General features: G+C 39.3%; 1 protein-coding gene across 1 annotated transcript in view; it reads right to left on the reverse strand.

Annotated features, from left to right (window-relative positions):
- The window catches only part of LOC136874424 (piwi-like protein Siwi), a 135267-nt gene extending 125815 nt beyond the window's left edge, over positions 1-9452 (reverse strand). Inside the window, exons 1-2 of the mRNA XM_068227800.1 lie at positions 9270-9452; positions 9001-9064 (exon numbers count right to left, since the gene is read on the reverse strand). Of these exons, the coding sequence (XP_068083901.1) occupies positions 9001-9064; positions 9270-9452 (247 nt within the window). The remainder of the gene's footprint in view (positions 1-9000; positions 9065-9269) is intronic.
- Between the last annotated feature and the right edge of the window lie 8149 nt (positions 9453-17601).

The following is a 17601-nucleotide window of genomic DNA, read 5'->3' on the forward strand; positions in this document are numbered from 1 at the left end:
TGACATTGGTTATTGGTTATTTTATCTTCTGTTAAATTATTTTTATTCTTTAGAGAAGTGATCATTTTGAGCACTTCACGTTCATTAGTTGGAGACATGAAAATACTATTAGTTTGACTTCAGCTGTTGTGCTGCCATGAACTTGCTCATCGACCGGAAGGCCTTTTATTTTATTTTCATTTATGTTAATATGTAGTTCATTTAGATTAATTGCACATGTCCTCCGTGTTTGTAATGCTGACATCATCTACCACCAGATGGCTGATTTCATGTTTATGTCCAGGTTTCCTATTTAACACTTCATTGACTACATACCGGAACCATGTTTCTTTTTGAATCTTGCAATTCTGTAATCTATGATCATACCTTTTTTGTAACTCTCTTTCCAATTTTTTCCAATTTGGTTATTTTATTACTGATTCTTTTGTATTCTTCAATTTCTTCTACAGATCAGCTTTTTACTTTAGTTTTCGAAAATAGTGAGTCTTTGATGTGAATAAGTGTTTGTAAATCTTGGGTAACCCAAGGTTTTAGGGGAAAGTTTTTGGGGTTCTTTCTTTTTATTGAAATTAAGCTGGTTTCAGTTCCCTTGCTAATTTACCGGTACTTGATAAATTTATTATAATAGGAGTTTATGTCCATTTCCTCACAGATAAATTTATTTTGTAGGATATGCTGACTGAATTTGTTGTAATTTACAAATAGCTTGCCACGATCTTTGATACTTCTGGAACTGATTTTTCACTTGAAATTTCACATACCAGTAGGTAGTGATCAATTAAATTATTTGTTATACGGTATTGAAAAAATTACATTTTTTACTACTGTTTGTGACCAGTATGTGATCAATTAATGTGGAGGCTGTTTTTGATATACTCTAATTGGGTATTTGTTATTACATGTTACATAGCCATAAGTTGTTAATAATTTGTCATACAAAGTTCTCTTTCTGGAGGTTGAGAGCAAGTCTATATTTGTATCTCCAAGTATTATTGAAGTATGCCCTGAACTACTATGTAGGATATTATCTAGATCGAACATAAAACTTGGCGAGTTACTTTCCTGTGGATTACAGGTGGTAATGATTTCATATCTTAGATTTCCTTTTGTAATCATGACTTGCAGTATGCTATGGGATTTATTTACCGTACTTCCTTTTCCATTTGTTTGAAACATAAAGCGAATTCTGTATACAGTGTAGAATTTCATAGCAAAGCATGGGTACATCTGCCAGTGTTTTGTAATTCTCTGTTTTCTCTACATGTCTGATACTGCAATATTCAAAATCTTTCCTGTTGTAACCACCATGTCCTAAAATGTATTTAATATTATGATTACACCAGCTTTTGTCCCCACTGATTTTCCAATCCAATAAGGCAGTAAACAGTTGATTATTAACAAGTGTCAACATCGCTACACCACTAGATCGCTAGATCCTCTTCTGCTTTGGAAAGCATACAGGGTAGATTCTTTGCTCATTATATGACTCTGTTTGCTGTCAGATATTCTTCCAATATTCCACATCTTGAGTTTGTTAGTGTCATGCCATATAGTACAACTAGAGTTGCTGTCAACAGGAATAAGTACCCCAGTCCTTTTGAAAAGTTAAGTATGTTATCAATCTTGACACATTTCTCATCTAGCTGTTTAGTAATACCACAATACATGCTAACTATGAAGAACCTTACTTTCCCATAAGCTACTTTTTATAACAACTTGTCCTCGTCTGATAACTGTGTAATAAGTAGAGCATCTATTTCATTCTTTATGACAACTATGGCAGCCCTTTTCCTTCCAACACCTGGAGTACTGTATATATTCTGTGGATTATAGATGGGAATGATTTCATATCTTAGATTTCCTTTTGTAATCATGACTTGCAGTATGCTATGGGATTTATTTATCGAACTTCCTTTTCCATTTGTTTGAAACATAAAGCAAAACACCCCCACCTAACTGCTCTCTTACCACAGGTTCTTGAACCTGTACATATCTATTGCACTTAGCCAATGAAGACGGGTTGGATATTGTGTGCGTGCGTGTGTATATACTGGATGTCCCATTCAAAAGGACCCCCAAAAATTGTTGCACCATTGAGTAAATAGTTCACCAAATGGAATTTGGATGGAAGACAATTCATTATATGAGAAAATTGACTTGGTAACACTACATTCATTAAACATTGAGGAAGTCTGGAAACACACACAGCTTCTGCAAGTCATTGTGTTTGACGGTCATGTTCCAATTCAGTAGAAGCAAAGTAAGTGACGTAATGTACCTGCTTGCTAGTGCTTGTAACAATGTACCGCTATTCTGTTGAAGAGCTTATGTTTCTTGTGAAACAATATTGGATTAGTAGTTCCTGTACGACATGTCAGCAAATGTCCTTGGGACGGTTTGTTGGCCAACAAATACCGTCTAAACACTGCATACAACAATTAGGGTGGTGTGCAATATCTTGGATTATATTACTCTGGAAGTAGCATCTATTAAAGAAGCCCATACCAGAGAAGTAAACTACTACAAGAGTTATTTACTCTGGGAGTAAAGTCAGAGAGCTGAAATACGATTTAGCCTACTCTTTTAGTGACTACTACAGAAGTAGTGTTCATTACTTGCGGAGTATTGTGTTTCACTTTACAATAGAAAAATCTTTATGTTATCCTTTTGAATGCAAAAGTTACACATTGTCCCATCTAACACAGATGGACACATTTCTATTGTAAAGTGATAGCCATCAATATGGAATGTGACTTATAACATGCAAGAATATTGTGTTAACACGTTTTGTTTTAAGGCCATAAGGTCATGTGCAATGGAAAAAGGGAGAAAAACGTATGCAAAGAAGATAAAGAAACACATTAGAAGAGAGAGTGAACACCCATACAAAGGTTGTAAAGTGTAAAAAAAATTATGTTAAGATGCTCGATAGGGAAAGTAATAAATACAAAGTATGTTACAAGTGTTTATTTATATATCCACCTATTCAATACAAAGAGATCTTTTTAGAAATTAAATATTATTATAAAATGTTAAGGGACATGTTTTGCCCATATTAAGGGCATCATCAGCCTCAAATTCAAACCTGTATGGTGAAAAATCAGGATCCTGATTGCTCTTACAAGCCATAAAAAGAGGATATCATTATAGGTGTCAGTCTAAACATACAAAATATTAGAATGTCCTTGGCTAAAATTGCAGTATCAAGCCGCATGTCATAAGTTCACATGAATATACTTTCCGGAGCGTTGAAAAACTTGAGCAAGTAAAAAATCTGTAGAAACACCTGACAGTGAAATCTATAAAGCATACAGCCATGTAAATCCGGGAAAGATTTAAAACTACTGCTGGTTCAATGGCAACATACTGGGTGAAGTTTTGAAGATTATCACAGAAATAATACTGCAATATTTTGCTAGACACTATACTCAAAATTCACTACAACAGTACTGTTGTCAAAAATTCATGCAACGCACGTCCAATCAGGTTATTGGCAAATAATGTTCAAAATTTTTCTAATTGAATAGCAAATTATCTGCCTATTAACCCATTCCAGTCTGGGCCTGAATATCGCTAGCAAAGATTCTGGACTGGGCATTTTTAAGGGTTTAAAAAAATTATATCTCCGCACCTAGATATTTGCGCGACTTTTTTCTTTGTGCTTGTTTGAGCATCTACTAATGAAAAATGTTTGTTTCATGGCAGCTATCACTTGAGATTTTAAACTTGTTTATATAATATAGCACATTTTGAGAATTTAAACAATCTGATGGTCTACTAAGTCTCTTCAATTTGCTTTACATTGCACCGACACAGGTAGGTCTTATGGCGACGATGGTATAGGAAAGTGCTAGGAGTGGGAAGGAAGCGGCCATGACCTTATTTAAGGTACAGCCCAAGCATTTGTCTGGTGTGAAAATGGGAAACCATAGAAAACCATCTTCAGGGCTGCCGACAGTGGGGTTCGAATCCACTATGTCTTGGATGCAAGCTCACATCTGTGCACCCCTAACCTCATAGCCAACTTATCTGGTCTACTATGTAAGTACAGTTTTCTGAAATACAGTACGTAATATTATATTTAACCTATTTTGAACATGTAAAATGTTCATTGCAATTACAAAACAGCAACAGTAATGAAAATGATATAAAAATTATAATTGTTCAATAATAATAGTAATAACAATAATAAAAATGGAAGTTTTATGAAATTTTATTTATATATTTTTTTGTGATGATAGTGGCTTGGAAGATGTTGGCGAAGATACTCAAGGTGAAGATGATATTGAAGGTATGTAATTATAATTTTATGCACAAATGGAAATATTACTGATATCAGAAAATGAATTTGAAACAACATCTTACATTTCATAACTAGAATTTGTTTTACAGCCTACTGAATGTTCCCGAGCAATTCATATTTGTGTGAATTCATAAGAATGTCTACATATTAGTCAAGTTTTCTGTTTTTCTTCTTTCTAGATATGGGGGATTATGATTACATAAAATATAACTTTCATCACGCACTTGTTTACCACGAGAAGCCATGTTTTAGACCACACTGAGTGACAACATCCACTAATGCGCAGTTGTTGAAAATATCATAAATTCTCTGACTTAGACAGATAATACTGCCATCTGTTGAAACACTCTTGTAAGTAATACATGAAGAAACATGATGTAGCTGCCAGGATGTGTGCACAGCTCATTCTCAATTTTTAGTGAATTATCAAACCTCACTACGGGCTATGCTCGCAGCGCAACATGAACGTTATTATGGCCACTGCGATCTACACTCACAATTAGACTGGAATGAGTGACAGGAGAAATACTCCTTCTGATTTGTAAAAAATTCATCAATGTTGCCAGGAGAGCACAAAATAGGAATACACATGAAATAAGTAGCTACGTGTGGAAAACTTGCAAATGCGAAGAACTCTTACTTTCTGAACATTCAACATCATTTGCAGGCATATTTCAGCATCTTTCTCATAACTTCCATTCAGGTCACACAGTTCTGAGCTTTCATTTGGGAGATGGTGGGTTCGAATCCCACCGTCGGCAGGCCTGAAGATGGTTTTCTGTGGTTTCCCACTTTTACACCAGACAAATGCTTGGGCTGTACCACAATTAAGGCCACTCCAGTTACCTCTCATCCTCGTCACTAGAAATCTTATATGTATTAGTGGGACCTTAAACTACACTCCAGGAAAAAGGAAAAAACACCATGAATTCATCGATCCAGCAGAGGGAAATTTTATTGTCACACTCTTAAGGATGAATACAACACACAATCACAACAACACAACCATATGCATCTGAGTACAGTCGACAAAGCGTGTTCCGTGTCACGCTAGTACCGTGTATACCCTCCTTTTGCAGCAATGCAGGCTGCAATTCTCTCATGGAAATCATTGTAGAGGTGATGAATGTAGACCTTCAGAATTGCCTGCCATGCAATTTCCAGCTGGTGTCTCAATTGGGCCAGATTCCCTGTTGGTCAAGCAGACCACGCAAGATACGCTTCGTCCGGTCGCAAACATGCTCGATGTGGGGACAGATCGAGGGACTGTGCTGGCCAGGGTAGCTGACGTACACCTAGGAGAGCACATCAGGTGGCATGGGATACATGTGGACTCCCGTTGGAAAAGCACATTGTCTTGTTGGTGCATGAACGGTAGCACGACAGGCTGGATGATGGTTTGGATGTACCGTGCACTGGACAACGTTCCCTCGACAATATCCAGAGGAGAACAGCCAGTGTAGGATATGGCTCCCCGCACCATGATGCTGGGTTTTGGCCCTTTGTGCATCTGTTGTATACACTCCAGATGTTGGTGCTCACCTGCATGACGCCACATCCGCATACGACCATCATTGGCACCAAGGCAAAAGCGACTCTCATCACCGAAGATGACACGTCTCTATTCGTCCTTCCATAAGCACCTATAGCAACACCATGGAAGCGGGCTGTTCAATGTTGGGGCATGAGCGGAAGATGTCCTAACAACACGCATGATCGTAGACCTACTTCACGAAGATAGTTGCGAATAGTCCGCACTGATACCCCTGGATCAACAGTGTCCCTAATTTGTTGTCAAGTCACGGTGCTGTCCAACACGGCACTTCGTAAGATGCAACGGTCCTAGCGTGCATCTGTGCATCGCCGCTGTCCAGACCCAGGCCAACGGGAATGTGCACCTTCTGCTGAACATTGGTGACAACATCGACGCACTTTGCAGACCTTTTTCCCCACGTGTTACGCAATTCTGCAGTACAACCACCTGGCCTCCCGCAGGCCCACTATATGCCCTTGCTCAAACTCCATCAGTTTCACAGACAGATCATGTACACGCTGTCATGGCTTGCTAGCAATATTGCAGACACAGACAGAGCTCCGTATGTGACAGCAAACTAGCTGCCACTGGTTCTGGAGGTGACCAACTGATGCGCACCTTGCAACATTCCACGGCTGATAATGCAGTTCCTGATGGGTTGGCAGCGCTGCTGTTTTATCATCAAATGCACTGCCCTGTCATAGCGTCTCATGAAAGTATGGCAGGCCTTATTCGCTTGCTTCAAGGTGTTCTTTTTTCAGTTTCTGGGAGTGTATTAATGAATAATGCAACAACAAGCAGTCATTCAGTGAATGTTAGTATGATCACCTGCAACAAACTGCAACATTCCAGTACAAAATACTCATAAGATGAATCATTCGCACAACAACCGTAAATTAAGACATACAGCTGAATTCCTGTCTGAATTTTTTTGTAAATGGTCTGCTAGTAGAATTCTGAAGAAAGTATAGGAATTTTTAGTAAGACCAAAACGTACCAGTACCTTAAACTCTCCCTCCTTGCAAATATCATACAAATCTTGCCTTTCATGCACTGTGAACTATCAATTGTCAATACGGACCATAATGAAATTCATAACTTATGTTTCATGCACTGTGCACACTACTATATTCCCATTGCTTTCTTTGTTGGGATTATCAGTGTAATCTTAAGTTATCTATGAAAATGTTAAAAATTTCTTCCTCTCTTTTACTGCACCGTATTTTTTTTTTTTTTTTTTTTTTTGCTAGGGGCTTTACGTCGCACCGACACAGATAGGTCTTATGGCGACGATGGGATGGGAAAGGCCTAGGAGTTGGAAGGAAGCGGCCGTGGCCTTAATTAAGGTACAGCCCCAGCATTTGCCTGGTGTGAAAATGGGAAACCACGGAAAACCATCTTCAGGGCTGCCGATAGTGGGATTCGAACCTACTATCTCCCGGATGCAAGCTCACAGCCGCGCGCCTCTACGCGCACGGCCAACTCGCCCGGTACACCGTATTCTATTACATTAAACAGGTTACTCCATGCACGATATTTTATGCTTTATTTACTTCTTTAGTAATATACTTCAACACTCTTGTGGTAATTTAGTATCTGAAGTGACTTAAATATGTCAGATATAATTTACTCTCATATGAAAGTCGCCAAATGTTTACTTTAAGAGCACTTTACTACCAAAGTAGACCATACTCTTTGTTGGTGCATTCCACCCATAGTGAGAAAGCTGGAGACCAGTGGAACAGTGTTGGATAGGTACAGCAGGTGACGCTTGCATCTGTCTGTAGAAAAACTGCATGATGTGAGAAATTGATTGCTGGCCTCTCCCTTGAAATCTATTCGATGTTTATCACCGAAAGTAGGTCATCACAAAGCACATTTCAAAGAATTGAAAAGAAAGCCGGCCAGTACGCTACTGGTTTACAGTCATTCCTGAACTTAAAGAGATTGACAAAGATAAATACATTACATATTGCCATTAGTTTCAGCAATTTTTTATATTAGAGTACAAATGAACACATGGTTCAGTGATGAGGCATGGTTCCACCTAATCAGCTATGTAAACTCCCAAAACGCATATTTACAGTGTAGTGAAAACCCACATGCACTGGTTGAGAAACTCCTTCATTCATAAAAGGTAGGGTTGTTCTGTGCATTAACAAAGTGGTGCATAATGGGGCCTATTTTTTTGAGTCTACTATGACAAGTGAAGTTTACATGGAACTGCTCAAGAATTGTGAATCATTTAAGACTATCACGAATCGACACTTGGCTGGTATGAGCAAGATAGCGCAGCATGCCACACTTCTCAAGTGAGCATGGCTGAGGTGGAATAATTTTTCTCTCACAGTCATTTCAAAAGGATTATGACCTCCAAGGTCACTGGATTTGACCCCACCTGACATTTTCTGTGGAGTAACAACATTAAAAGAAAGATCTGCAGGAACAAATCCACACACTTTTGATGAGTTATGGTGGAAATCCAGGTAGTGACACCCAAGGTTCTGACAGCCACATTCACGAATTTGCAATGTTGTGTTGAACTGTGTTTAGAAGTTGAGAAAGGTAATTTCTAAAACCTCTTGTGATGTACTCATACATTCAGGTATGCACTGTTCAAAATGTATTTAATTTTCTCTCCATTGGTTTTATATAACAATTTCTGGTACCCCTTTCAAGTAGAACACCTTGTACAAGAAATGATAGCAATTTTAATTTTTAATTTCATGGGGCTATTTCTAGCCGAGTGCAGCCCTTGTAAGGCAGACCCTCCGGTGAAGGTGGGAGGCATCTGCCATGTGTAGGTAACTGCGTGTTATTGTGGTGGAAGATAGTGTTACGTGTGGTATGTGAGTTGCAGGGATGTTGGGGACAGCAGGAACACCCAGCCCCCAAGCCACTGGAATTAACCAATGAAGATTAAAATCCCCGACCTCACCAGGAATCGAACCCGGGACCCTCTGAACCGAAGGCCAGTATGCTGACACCCCAGCGTCAGTGGGTAGGGTCTGACACACCCCACTCTGATGAGTCTAGTGTCAGACCTAAGACGAAACGCTGGTTAATAGAGCAAACGCCTGGAAAGCCTTACATCTGATATGTTCTTAACATTAATGATTGCAATGAATTCAGAAAATGTAGTCTCTGTTATCCAGCTACTTACCAAGGTTGATCTTCTGTATTCCCACCTGTAATTTAGCAACATGAACATCACTATCTTCTCGTTGCTGAAACAAAACGTACAGGTAGTACTTTAAACTGAGAAATGTTGGGGTCCAAATTATAAGACTACTTTATAGTAGATGATGAATAACACTAGTTAAATTGTGAAAAGAAATATTTCATAGTTAGAGAATTTTGTGCTATTCATTTTGTGTCTGTCAGTAATAGGTCTTCTCTCCTAATACGTAATAAATAAGACAGTAGACCTACCTGGACCTCCTTTTTTGGAAGCTGCTGTTGATGCACCTGTTGCTTTAGTGAAGATGGTACACCTATTCGTTTTAAATCACCACCAGCAGTTGCTGAAGTCCCTGGAGCAGGAGGAACAAGCGCACCTCCACGAGTTCTACCACGGGCACGTCCTCGTGCCACTGGTTGGTAAGTAGGGTCCATTTTCAGTCACGTTCTGTAAAGTAAACACAAATTTTCTATGAAGAACTTCCAAATATGAAACCTAGCATTGCTTGTAGTTACATGAGACTGTTGATATCATGATCATAACTGTACTGGTTGGTACACCTATACGCCGCACATTAGAATTTTCTGCCTTAAAGTACTCCTCTACTGCTGAAACTCTGAACTTTAAAACTCAATTAATTCAACCGTTTATCAGAAGATGTCACTGAGTTAATTTCGAATTGTTTTTGTTTACAATTATCAAGAAGTGTGGACATTCTCTCACAGATGTCTCTACCCAAAACTATGATCATGCACCCTGGTGCAAAGTGATGGAACTTTTCTTGAAGATATTTTGTATTCATAAGTTTGTTCTTTACTAAATGTTGTTCTTCCATTTGTGAGTTGGCAATATTAATCTCTCTTTCCGCCAGTTTTGAAATTAGCCAATCGTAAATTTCTGTCATTAATTTTCAGCCGATGGCGTCCTTCTTTAGCAATGTTGATGTGTAACTGTAAGCTACCCAATAAACGACTGTGGGTGTGTCTTAATCATTCATGAAAGGTCTCAAATCTTCCCCAAGAGTATAAAAACTGCTGATTTTCCTGGCTCTCCGCCACTCGTTCAACATCTAGCTTAGTGTATGGAAAAATAGCAGGAGGTGGGAAGCACCTCTTTCATCAGTCAGCAGTCCTTCAAAAGGTAATGGCATAACATCTTTATTTTCTTGCTAGCTCAGCAGTTTAATCCTCGGGGAAGGTCCGAAACTGTTTTTGATGTAACCTATACCATTTCGATGTAAAATTTTCATGTTACCTTAACTGTAAATCGGGGATAGAGAGTGTCTTACCCTCTCGAGCTCCCCTGCATTTCGATCTGAGGTGACTACGTTTTCATAACCGATTTTCTTCTCTTTTCTAATGTATTAAAATTTTCTTATACGAGTCACCTCCCTAGTGTGGGAGTAGCCCCTGTTGAATCGGCCTAGCGCCACTTAGGTTTTTAACAAGCTTTCATGTAGGAGTGCAAGTACTCGCCTCCATTCATCTTTGTATTTGGGGCCATTAACTTCCTGCAAAGGCCCCGTAGATTGGGTATGAGATACCCCTGTTTATGTTTGTAAGTTCTGCCTTGATGGCAGTTAATTGTAAAGTCTGGTATTGCCTTTTATAGGCTTGAAATATTGAGAGCGGGTCAGCTCTTTCTGGTATTTTGAAAGGTGCCTCTAGGCGGCTTGACATTACTAGGTGGGAGCAAGTGCTCCATGGAATTAGGGGTTTTCTGCCCTTTGGTATTTTGTGGTTGTGAGCTGAGAGCTCAAGGATTGTGAAATTGGGGCTCGAAGCCCAGGATTTGTAAGGACCCCTTAACTTGTCCTTTCGTTTGTAAAGTTATAATTGTACCTGATTTTCTTCATTGTTATTTCACCTAGTGAAAATTTGTTAAATCTTGTTGTCTATTGAAAATATAACCTTTATTAAAATTTTTAATTCATCTTTCGGACTTGTAATTAGACCCATTCCAGCTCGCACCTTCTTTCACCTCTGCTGTTCCACAGATACCTCGGAACAATAACCATAGGACATGCAGTTTGATATACAATCTGAATCACAGGGAAGTGACCTTTCTAATCCCACATGCACTGCCAGGATTCAAATTGTGACTGCTTGGGGAAAAGTCATTGATATTGTTACTCAGATATAATATATGACATGACATGACCTGACATGATACCCATAAAACTGAAATCCTATTAGAAATTAGTTTCAAAGAAGCAATCAGCTTCAGAAATGCTGGAGCACCTACAGACAGTAATTAATTAATTCAGTTCAGATTGAATCATGACTTATCTATCTTCCAGATTTAAATTATTCCAGTCTTTATTTATGAACTATGACAAAAAGATGTTTACAATTGAGAGTTCTCCTTTTCTATATTTACTATGGATTTTTTGAGGAAGATTGAAACACCTGAATTTACCATCCAGGATACAGCAAACTCATTGCTAAAACACCCATTAATTATCAGACATCACCTGTATTAAAATTTCAATAAAATTCAGTCATAATTATTGTTCTGTGTGAACTAGCAAGGAGTGCATTCAAGAGAATAAGGAATCTTCTCTGTTACAGGGAATTTTACGATCAATTATCTTCTCCGGTTACTTCGGTGTTAGGCAAATATTCGTTTATAGGAAGGGGAGTTAGGGATTGGAATAACTTACCAAGGGAGATGTTCAATAAATTTCCTATTTCTTTGCAATCATTTAAGAAAAGGCTAGGAAAACAACAGACAGGGAATCTGCCACCTGGGTGACTGCCCTAAATGCAGATCAGTAGTGATTGAGGTATTTTCTGTCTTACTTTTTGGTTCTGAGACTTGGACCATACCAGAGAGCAACACCAAAAAATTTGATCCTTTCAGATGTGGTGTGGTGCTCAGAATATCCTGGGTTGGCAGAATCCACTATGTGATCAAAAGTATCCGGACACCTGTCTTCACATGACGTACGAGTTCGTGGCGCCTTCCATCGGTTATGCTGGAATTCAATATGGTGTTGGCCCACCCGTAGCCTTGATGACAGCTTCCACTCTCACAGGCATACGTTCAATCAGGTGCTGGAAGGTTGCTTGGGGAATGGCAGCCCATTCTTCAAGGAGTGCTGCACTGAGGAGAAGTAGCGATGTCGGTCGGTGAGGCCTGGCACGAAGTCGGCGTTCCAAAACATCCCAAAGGTGTTCTATAGGATTCAGGTCGGGACTCTGTGCAGGCCAGTCCATTACAAGGATGTTATTGTCATGTAACCACTCCACCACAGGCCATGCATTATGAACAGGTGCTCAATTGTGTTGAAAGATGCAGTCGCCATCCCTGAAGTGCTCTTCAACAGTGGGAAGCAAGAAGGTGCTTCAAACATCAACGTAGGCCTGTGCTGTGATAGTGCCACACAAAATAACAAGGGTGCAAGTCCCTCCATGAAAAGCACGACCACACCATAACACCACTGCCTCCGAATTTTACTGTTGGCAGTACACACGCCCGCAGATGACGTTCACCGGGCATTCGCCATACCCACACCCTGCCATCGGATCGCCATATTGTGTACCATGATTCATCACTCCACACAACATTTTTCCACTGTTCAATCGTCCAATGTTTATGCTCCTTAGACCAAGCGAGGCGTCGTTTGACATTGACCTGCATGGTGTGTAGCTTATGGGCAGCCGCTCGACCATGAAATCCAAGTTTTCTCATCTCCTGCCGAACTGTCATAGTACTTGGAGTGGATCCTGATGCAGTTTGGAATTCCTGTGTGATGATTTGGATAGATGCCTGCCTATTACACTTGACGACCCTCTTTAAATGTCGGTGGTCTCTGTCAGTCAACAGACGAGGTCGGCCTGCACGTTTTCATGCTGTACGTGTCCCTTCACATTTCCACTTCACTATCACATCAGAAACAGTGGACCTAGGGATGTTTAGGAGTGTGGAAATCTTGCATACAGACTTCTAAAACAATCACCTGACCACGTTCGAAGTCCGTGAGTTCCACAGAGTGCCCCATTCTGCTCTCTCACAATGTCTAATGACTACTGAGGTCGCTGATATGGAGCACCTGGCAGTAGGTGGCATCACAATGCACCTAAGATGAAAAACGTATGTCTTTGGGAGTGTCCAGATACTTTTGATCACATAGTGTACGTAACAATGAAGTACTGCAATGCCTGAACAAAGAGCTAGAGCTCATGCACAACATCAAAAAGAAGAAACTTGAGTACTTCGGCCAAATAATTTAAAATTATAAAGATAGACTCCTTCTTACAAGCTAAAACTGAAGGAAGGAGAAGTAGGCAAAGAAGGAGAATATATTGGCTACGGAATCTGTAAGAATGGTATGGGCTCAGTACCCCCCCCCCCCCCCCCCACAATCATTTCCAAATTGCTGAGAACAAGAATCAGATTGCCCTGATAGCAGACTAAATTCCGGCACCTCAGCGTCTCCAAAGACCTTAAAATAGTAGTTAGTGGGACGTAAAGCAAATAACATTATTAATAATTTATCCTAGGGGAAGAGTATTGACCGTATTCGAGGTTATATTGGTCAAAAATAGGAAGAAGTTAAAATGAATCGGAAAATCGTAAGATGTGTTACAAAACAGGAAGTTTTTGGGTAAATCAGAAAGGTTGGCAGGTATGTAAAAGGAGGCATAAAAATCAAGGAGAACCAGCTCAGAGATCACTCCAACACCTCTCCACCTTGAAGAACCTTAGCTGAGCACAGACTAAAGAGGAAGAGCGTAGCGTATTTATATTGATTGAGGCATAAGAGAATGAACATGAGAGAGGGGCAAGTAGGGGTGTTTAAAGTTCTGGAATACGGTAGCTGGAGCAGTAGTAGAGATCAAGCAGTCAGTTGAGACCAGTCGTGCTGCAGGATGGACAATGAGAAGATAGTTGATGGTTGGTGGTGGGTAGTATAGCGTAGTGCAGAAAATGAACCGATGCAGACAGAAAAGAGCTAGTAAGATGTATCGTCCCAAGTTGTAGCATGATCATTCAATTGCCATCTTAAAATTTTCTCATTCTTCAATTTTCCAGAAATTTGAAAAATGAAGCAAATGGATTTCCAATCAGTAATTAATCAGTAATAAACACCCATTAATTAGCATCAATTTGTGAATGCTTTCAACAATAGCATAAGCTTCCTTCTCTACTCCTCCATAGCACTGCTCTGTCTGAGAATGAGATCTGGAGAAAACAGCTATGGGTCAACAGTTTTGTGAAATTGTTGCAGCCATGGCTTTGACTGAAGCACCTATTTATATGGTGAACATAGCTTCTGTGTCTATTGAAGATACTGCAGCATTTTCTACAATGTTTTTTTTTTCAACCTATAAATATTACTTCTGCTTTAGTATTAAGAGAAAATTTACTCTTCCCTAGAATTTTAATTTTCTCAAAGAATTTAGGGATGAAGTTTGAACAGTGAGAGAACATACAGAGTACTCTCCTCAGAGAAGGAATATCTTTCAGTACAAGTAACACATGAAGCGGTTTAGGGCATTTCATATCCAGTTTTATTAGTTTTAGTGAACAGAACAAACAGAGAAGTAGGACTTGGCTTCGTTCATTGTTAAGCTATATTCTACAGTTGCTTCCATAAATTTTTTATATTGGTGTCCTGTTCTGCTTGGTTCTTACCATATGCAACTACATCATCAAGGTAGACAAAAGTGTCATTCAGTTCTTCATTGGCAATAATTAACTACTCTCAGTAATGGATAAGATGACTGCAACAATTTATGGTTTGTGAGTGGCCCAAGACTATACATTTTTTATGGTTTTCATTAGACATGACCAGAACTTGGACTTGCCAGGGTGAGCAACTCCCCTCCAATGATGCCATTACAACTTTTCTATTTCAATGATCTTGGCATCTGAATCAGTATGATGTTGAGATTTAATAGAAATGGGTTTCAGGTTTGTTATTAGATTCTGAATAGGGAAGCTGCAGCTGAAGTGAAAATAATGAATGGGGCTTCAAATCGAATGTTAACACTAGAATGTTGTTTTAGGAGATTGTAACCAATAATATCTGAAGAGAGGTTATGGAGAATATTTAGAATGATATTTTCATAAGAGCATCCTTGGAGTGTAAGAGCTACATGGCATAATCCACTGCAAGATGATCTTAGATTCTTGGACACCATAGCAACTTCCACTGCGGTGCTCCATATAGCAAGAAGTTGAAGTTTACATACATGATTTTTGCAGGTGAAGCTTGATGTGCTCCCTGTATACATTAAGGCTGACATAAGTTCTTCAATTAGTGAAACAGATACAATTGCCCTACATAAGCCAGTAGATATGATTGCTATTCATGGAAGAACAGGTCAAATAGAAGAAGTAATACCTGTTTGTTTCTTTGCACGAAGTTTCCTGAGCAAGACAATGTTTGTCGTTGTTCATCAAAACCACAAAAGTAGAAACGTATGGTAATACTCGGGTTCCTCATCTGCTGATGTGGAATTGGCATGCTAGTCTGGTAAAAAAGATTATTGTTGTTGAGCTAATTTTAATGCCCATCCCTAAGTGAAAGCATCATTTACAGAGAGATTTGTATAACGGACTCATATAAACCACTGATAAAGTGTCTCAGGTGGACTCATATCTGTTTGTCTCAGCAGTTACTGCTTTAAAGTTACATTCCTTCAGTACTTCAAGATATTTTGTAACTGACTCAGCCAATTGCTGTTTTTATGTTGCAAGCTTGTGACAAACACGTCAATCTCACTATTAAGCCCTTAACATCGACCTTCATACATCTTACAGACCTCCTTTTCTTCACATGCTGCTGACCTTCATGTGTGGTATAGACCCTTGTAGGATTAACTTCAATTTGTTCTAGCCTGTAAAGTTTTGAAGTTGTCAAAATTGAAATGGTATATGAAGGTGATGATTTCTGCCTTCCTTGTATGAATTAATCAGCCCAAATCAGTGTTTCTTTTTTCTTTCTAAAGAGTATGAAATAGTCTGACCTCTTGCCGCTTGAGAGCACATAGACAAATTTCTGCTGCATTCTAGCGAATGTAAGTACCATTATATAATATTTCCTTATGTAGACTGATAGTATAAATCATCTATTGACGATTCCTATAATTTCTTCAATGCCTTGAAACCTCTTACAACTTAACCCATTTATGCCCAGCGGGTCATTTGCGACCCACCCGAAAGAAAAAATTATGCCGAGCGTATTTTTTGTTGTTTTGCGTTGATAGCGCATTCAGTGTGTGTATTTTATAGTAAGATTGCCCGCACTGCCGTGTCTTGGTTGGAGCAGCTAGTTGAGTCATGGTGGAACCTGCAACGCGCTCTCGCAGTTATTGGTAAGTAGAGTGGTTAAAAGTTTTAAAATGTAGTGTTCAGTGTGTTGATGTTGTTCGGGGATATCTGATGCATTTTTGGATGCCTTTACTATTTCAATATGTCAATTCGTTCTTACAATACACCACTGTTAACATAGTGTGGGTCGCAAACGACCCGCTGGGCACAAACCACAGAACAATAGTACTTTAGCGCATTTTTGCATTTAGGTGGTTACAACACAAGGGATTGGAAGAAAATGTTCTAAATTAGTGTTTTTGAAACAATATAAACTATTCGGAGCACATTTAAGTCGTTCATTCATTAATTAATTAGCAAATTACAGTTTTTAAATATTTATTTTGTCCTTTTCAGGGGAAAAAATTTAACTACTGCTGAAATTCTGTCAGAGCTTGAGGTATTGACTGCCAGCGATATTCCTGGAACATTAGTGGATGTTTTTATCACTCCATCGGATGATAAGCCTATTCGGGCAACGAAGATGATTGCTGCAATCCAGACAAAATGAGTGGGTCACAACTAGGGACTGAAGCACAAGACTATTTATCAAGGTGCAAAAGCTAACGAAAAACGCTCTAAAGATGTTGACTTAGGGGAAAGCGTTGTTTTGAAATTCTGCGATGTTTTAAATAAGTTTTACCCCAGTGTATGCTTCTCTTTTTACTGCGATAAATTTTTTACTTGCTTAAAGTTGTTGTCGGAGTTAAAAAAGAGGAATGTGATGCACTGGCACGGTTCGGGCTAACCAGATGGAGGGCTGCCCATTGCCAGACAAGAAGACGATGAATAAAATAGAAAGGGGATACTTTGAAAGTGCAGTTGACAAAGAAGACCAAATAGTGGCTGTGACATAGAAAGACAACGTTGTGAACATCCTGTCAAACGAGCAAGGTGTAGAACCTGTTGAAGAAGCTGGGTGGTACTCATTCGCAGAGAAAAAAACCTGTGAAGATACCTCAGCCACATTTTGTTTCTAAGTACAACAAGAACATGGGAGGAGTAGAACAAACGGACAACAATGTATCTTCTTTCCGCATCAGCATAAGAGGCAAAATATGGTACAGTATATGCCAATTCTGCTCTGGCTTCTAGACGTTGTAATGAGCAATGCTTGGATTTTGTCGAAATCTCGCGGCATGAAGCTTGACGCCTTGGCGTTCCGACGATTCATTGTGACCAGCTTGTTAGAGAAGTATGGAACCCCTCCTCGCAATGTTAACACGAGTGCACCAGTGACTGAAGCCATGCAGGAAAGCCACA

The sequence above is a fragment of the Anabrus simplex genome, chromosome 5 (genome assembly GCF_040414725.1).
Source record: "Anabrus simplex isolate iqAnaSimp1 chromosome 5, ASM4041472v1, whole genome shotgun sequence".
In the NCBI taxonomy this organism is placed as follows: Eukaryota; Metazoa; Arthropoda; class Insecta; order Orthoptera; family Tettigoniidae; genus Anabrus; species Anabrus simplex.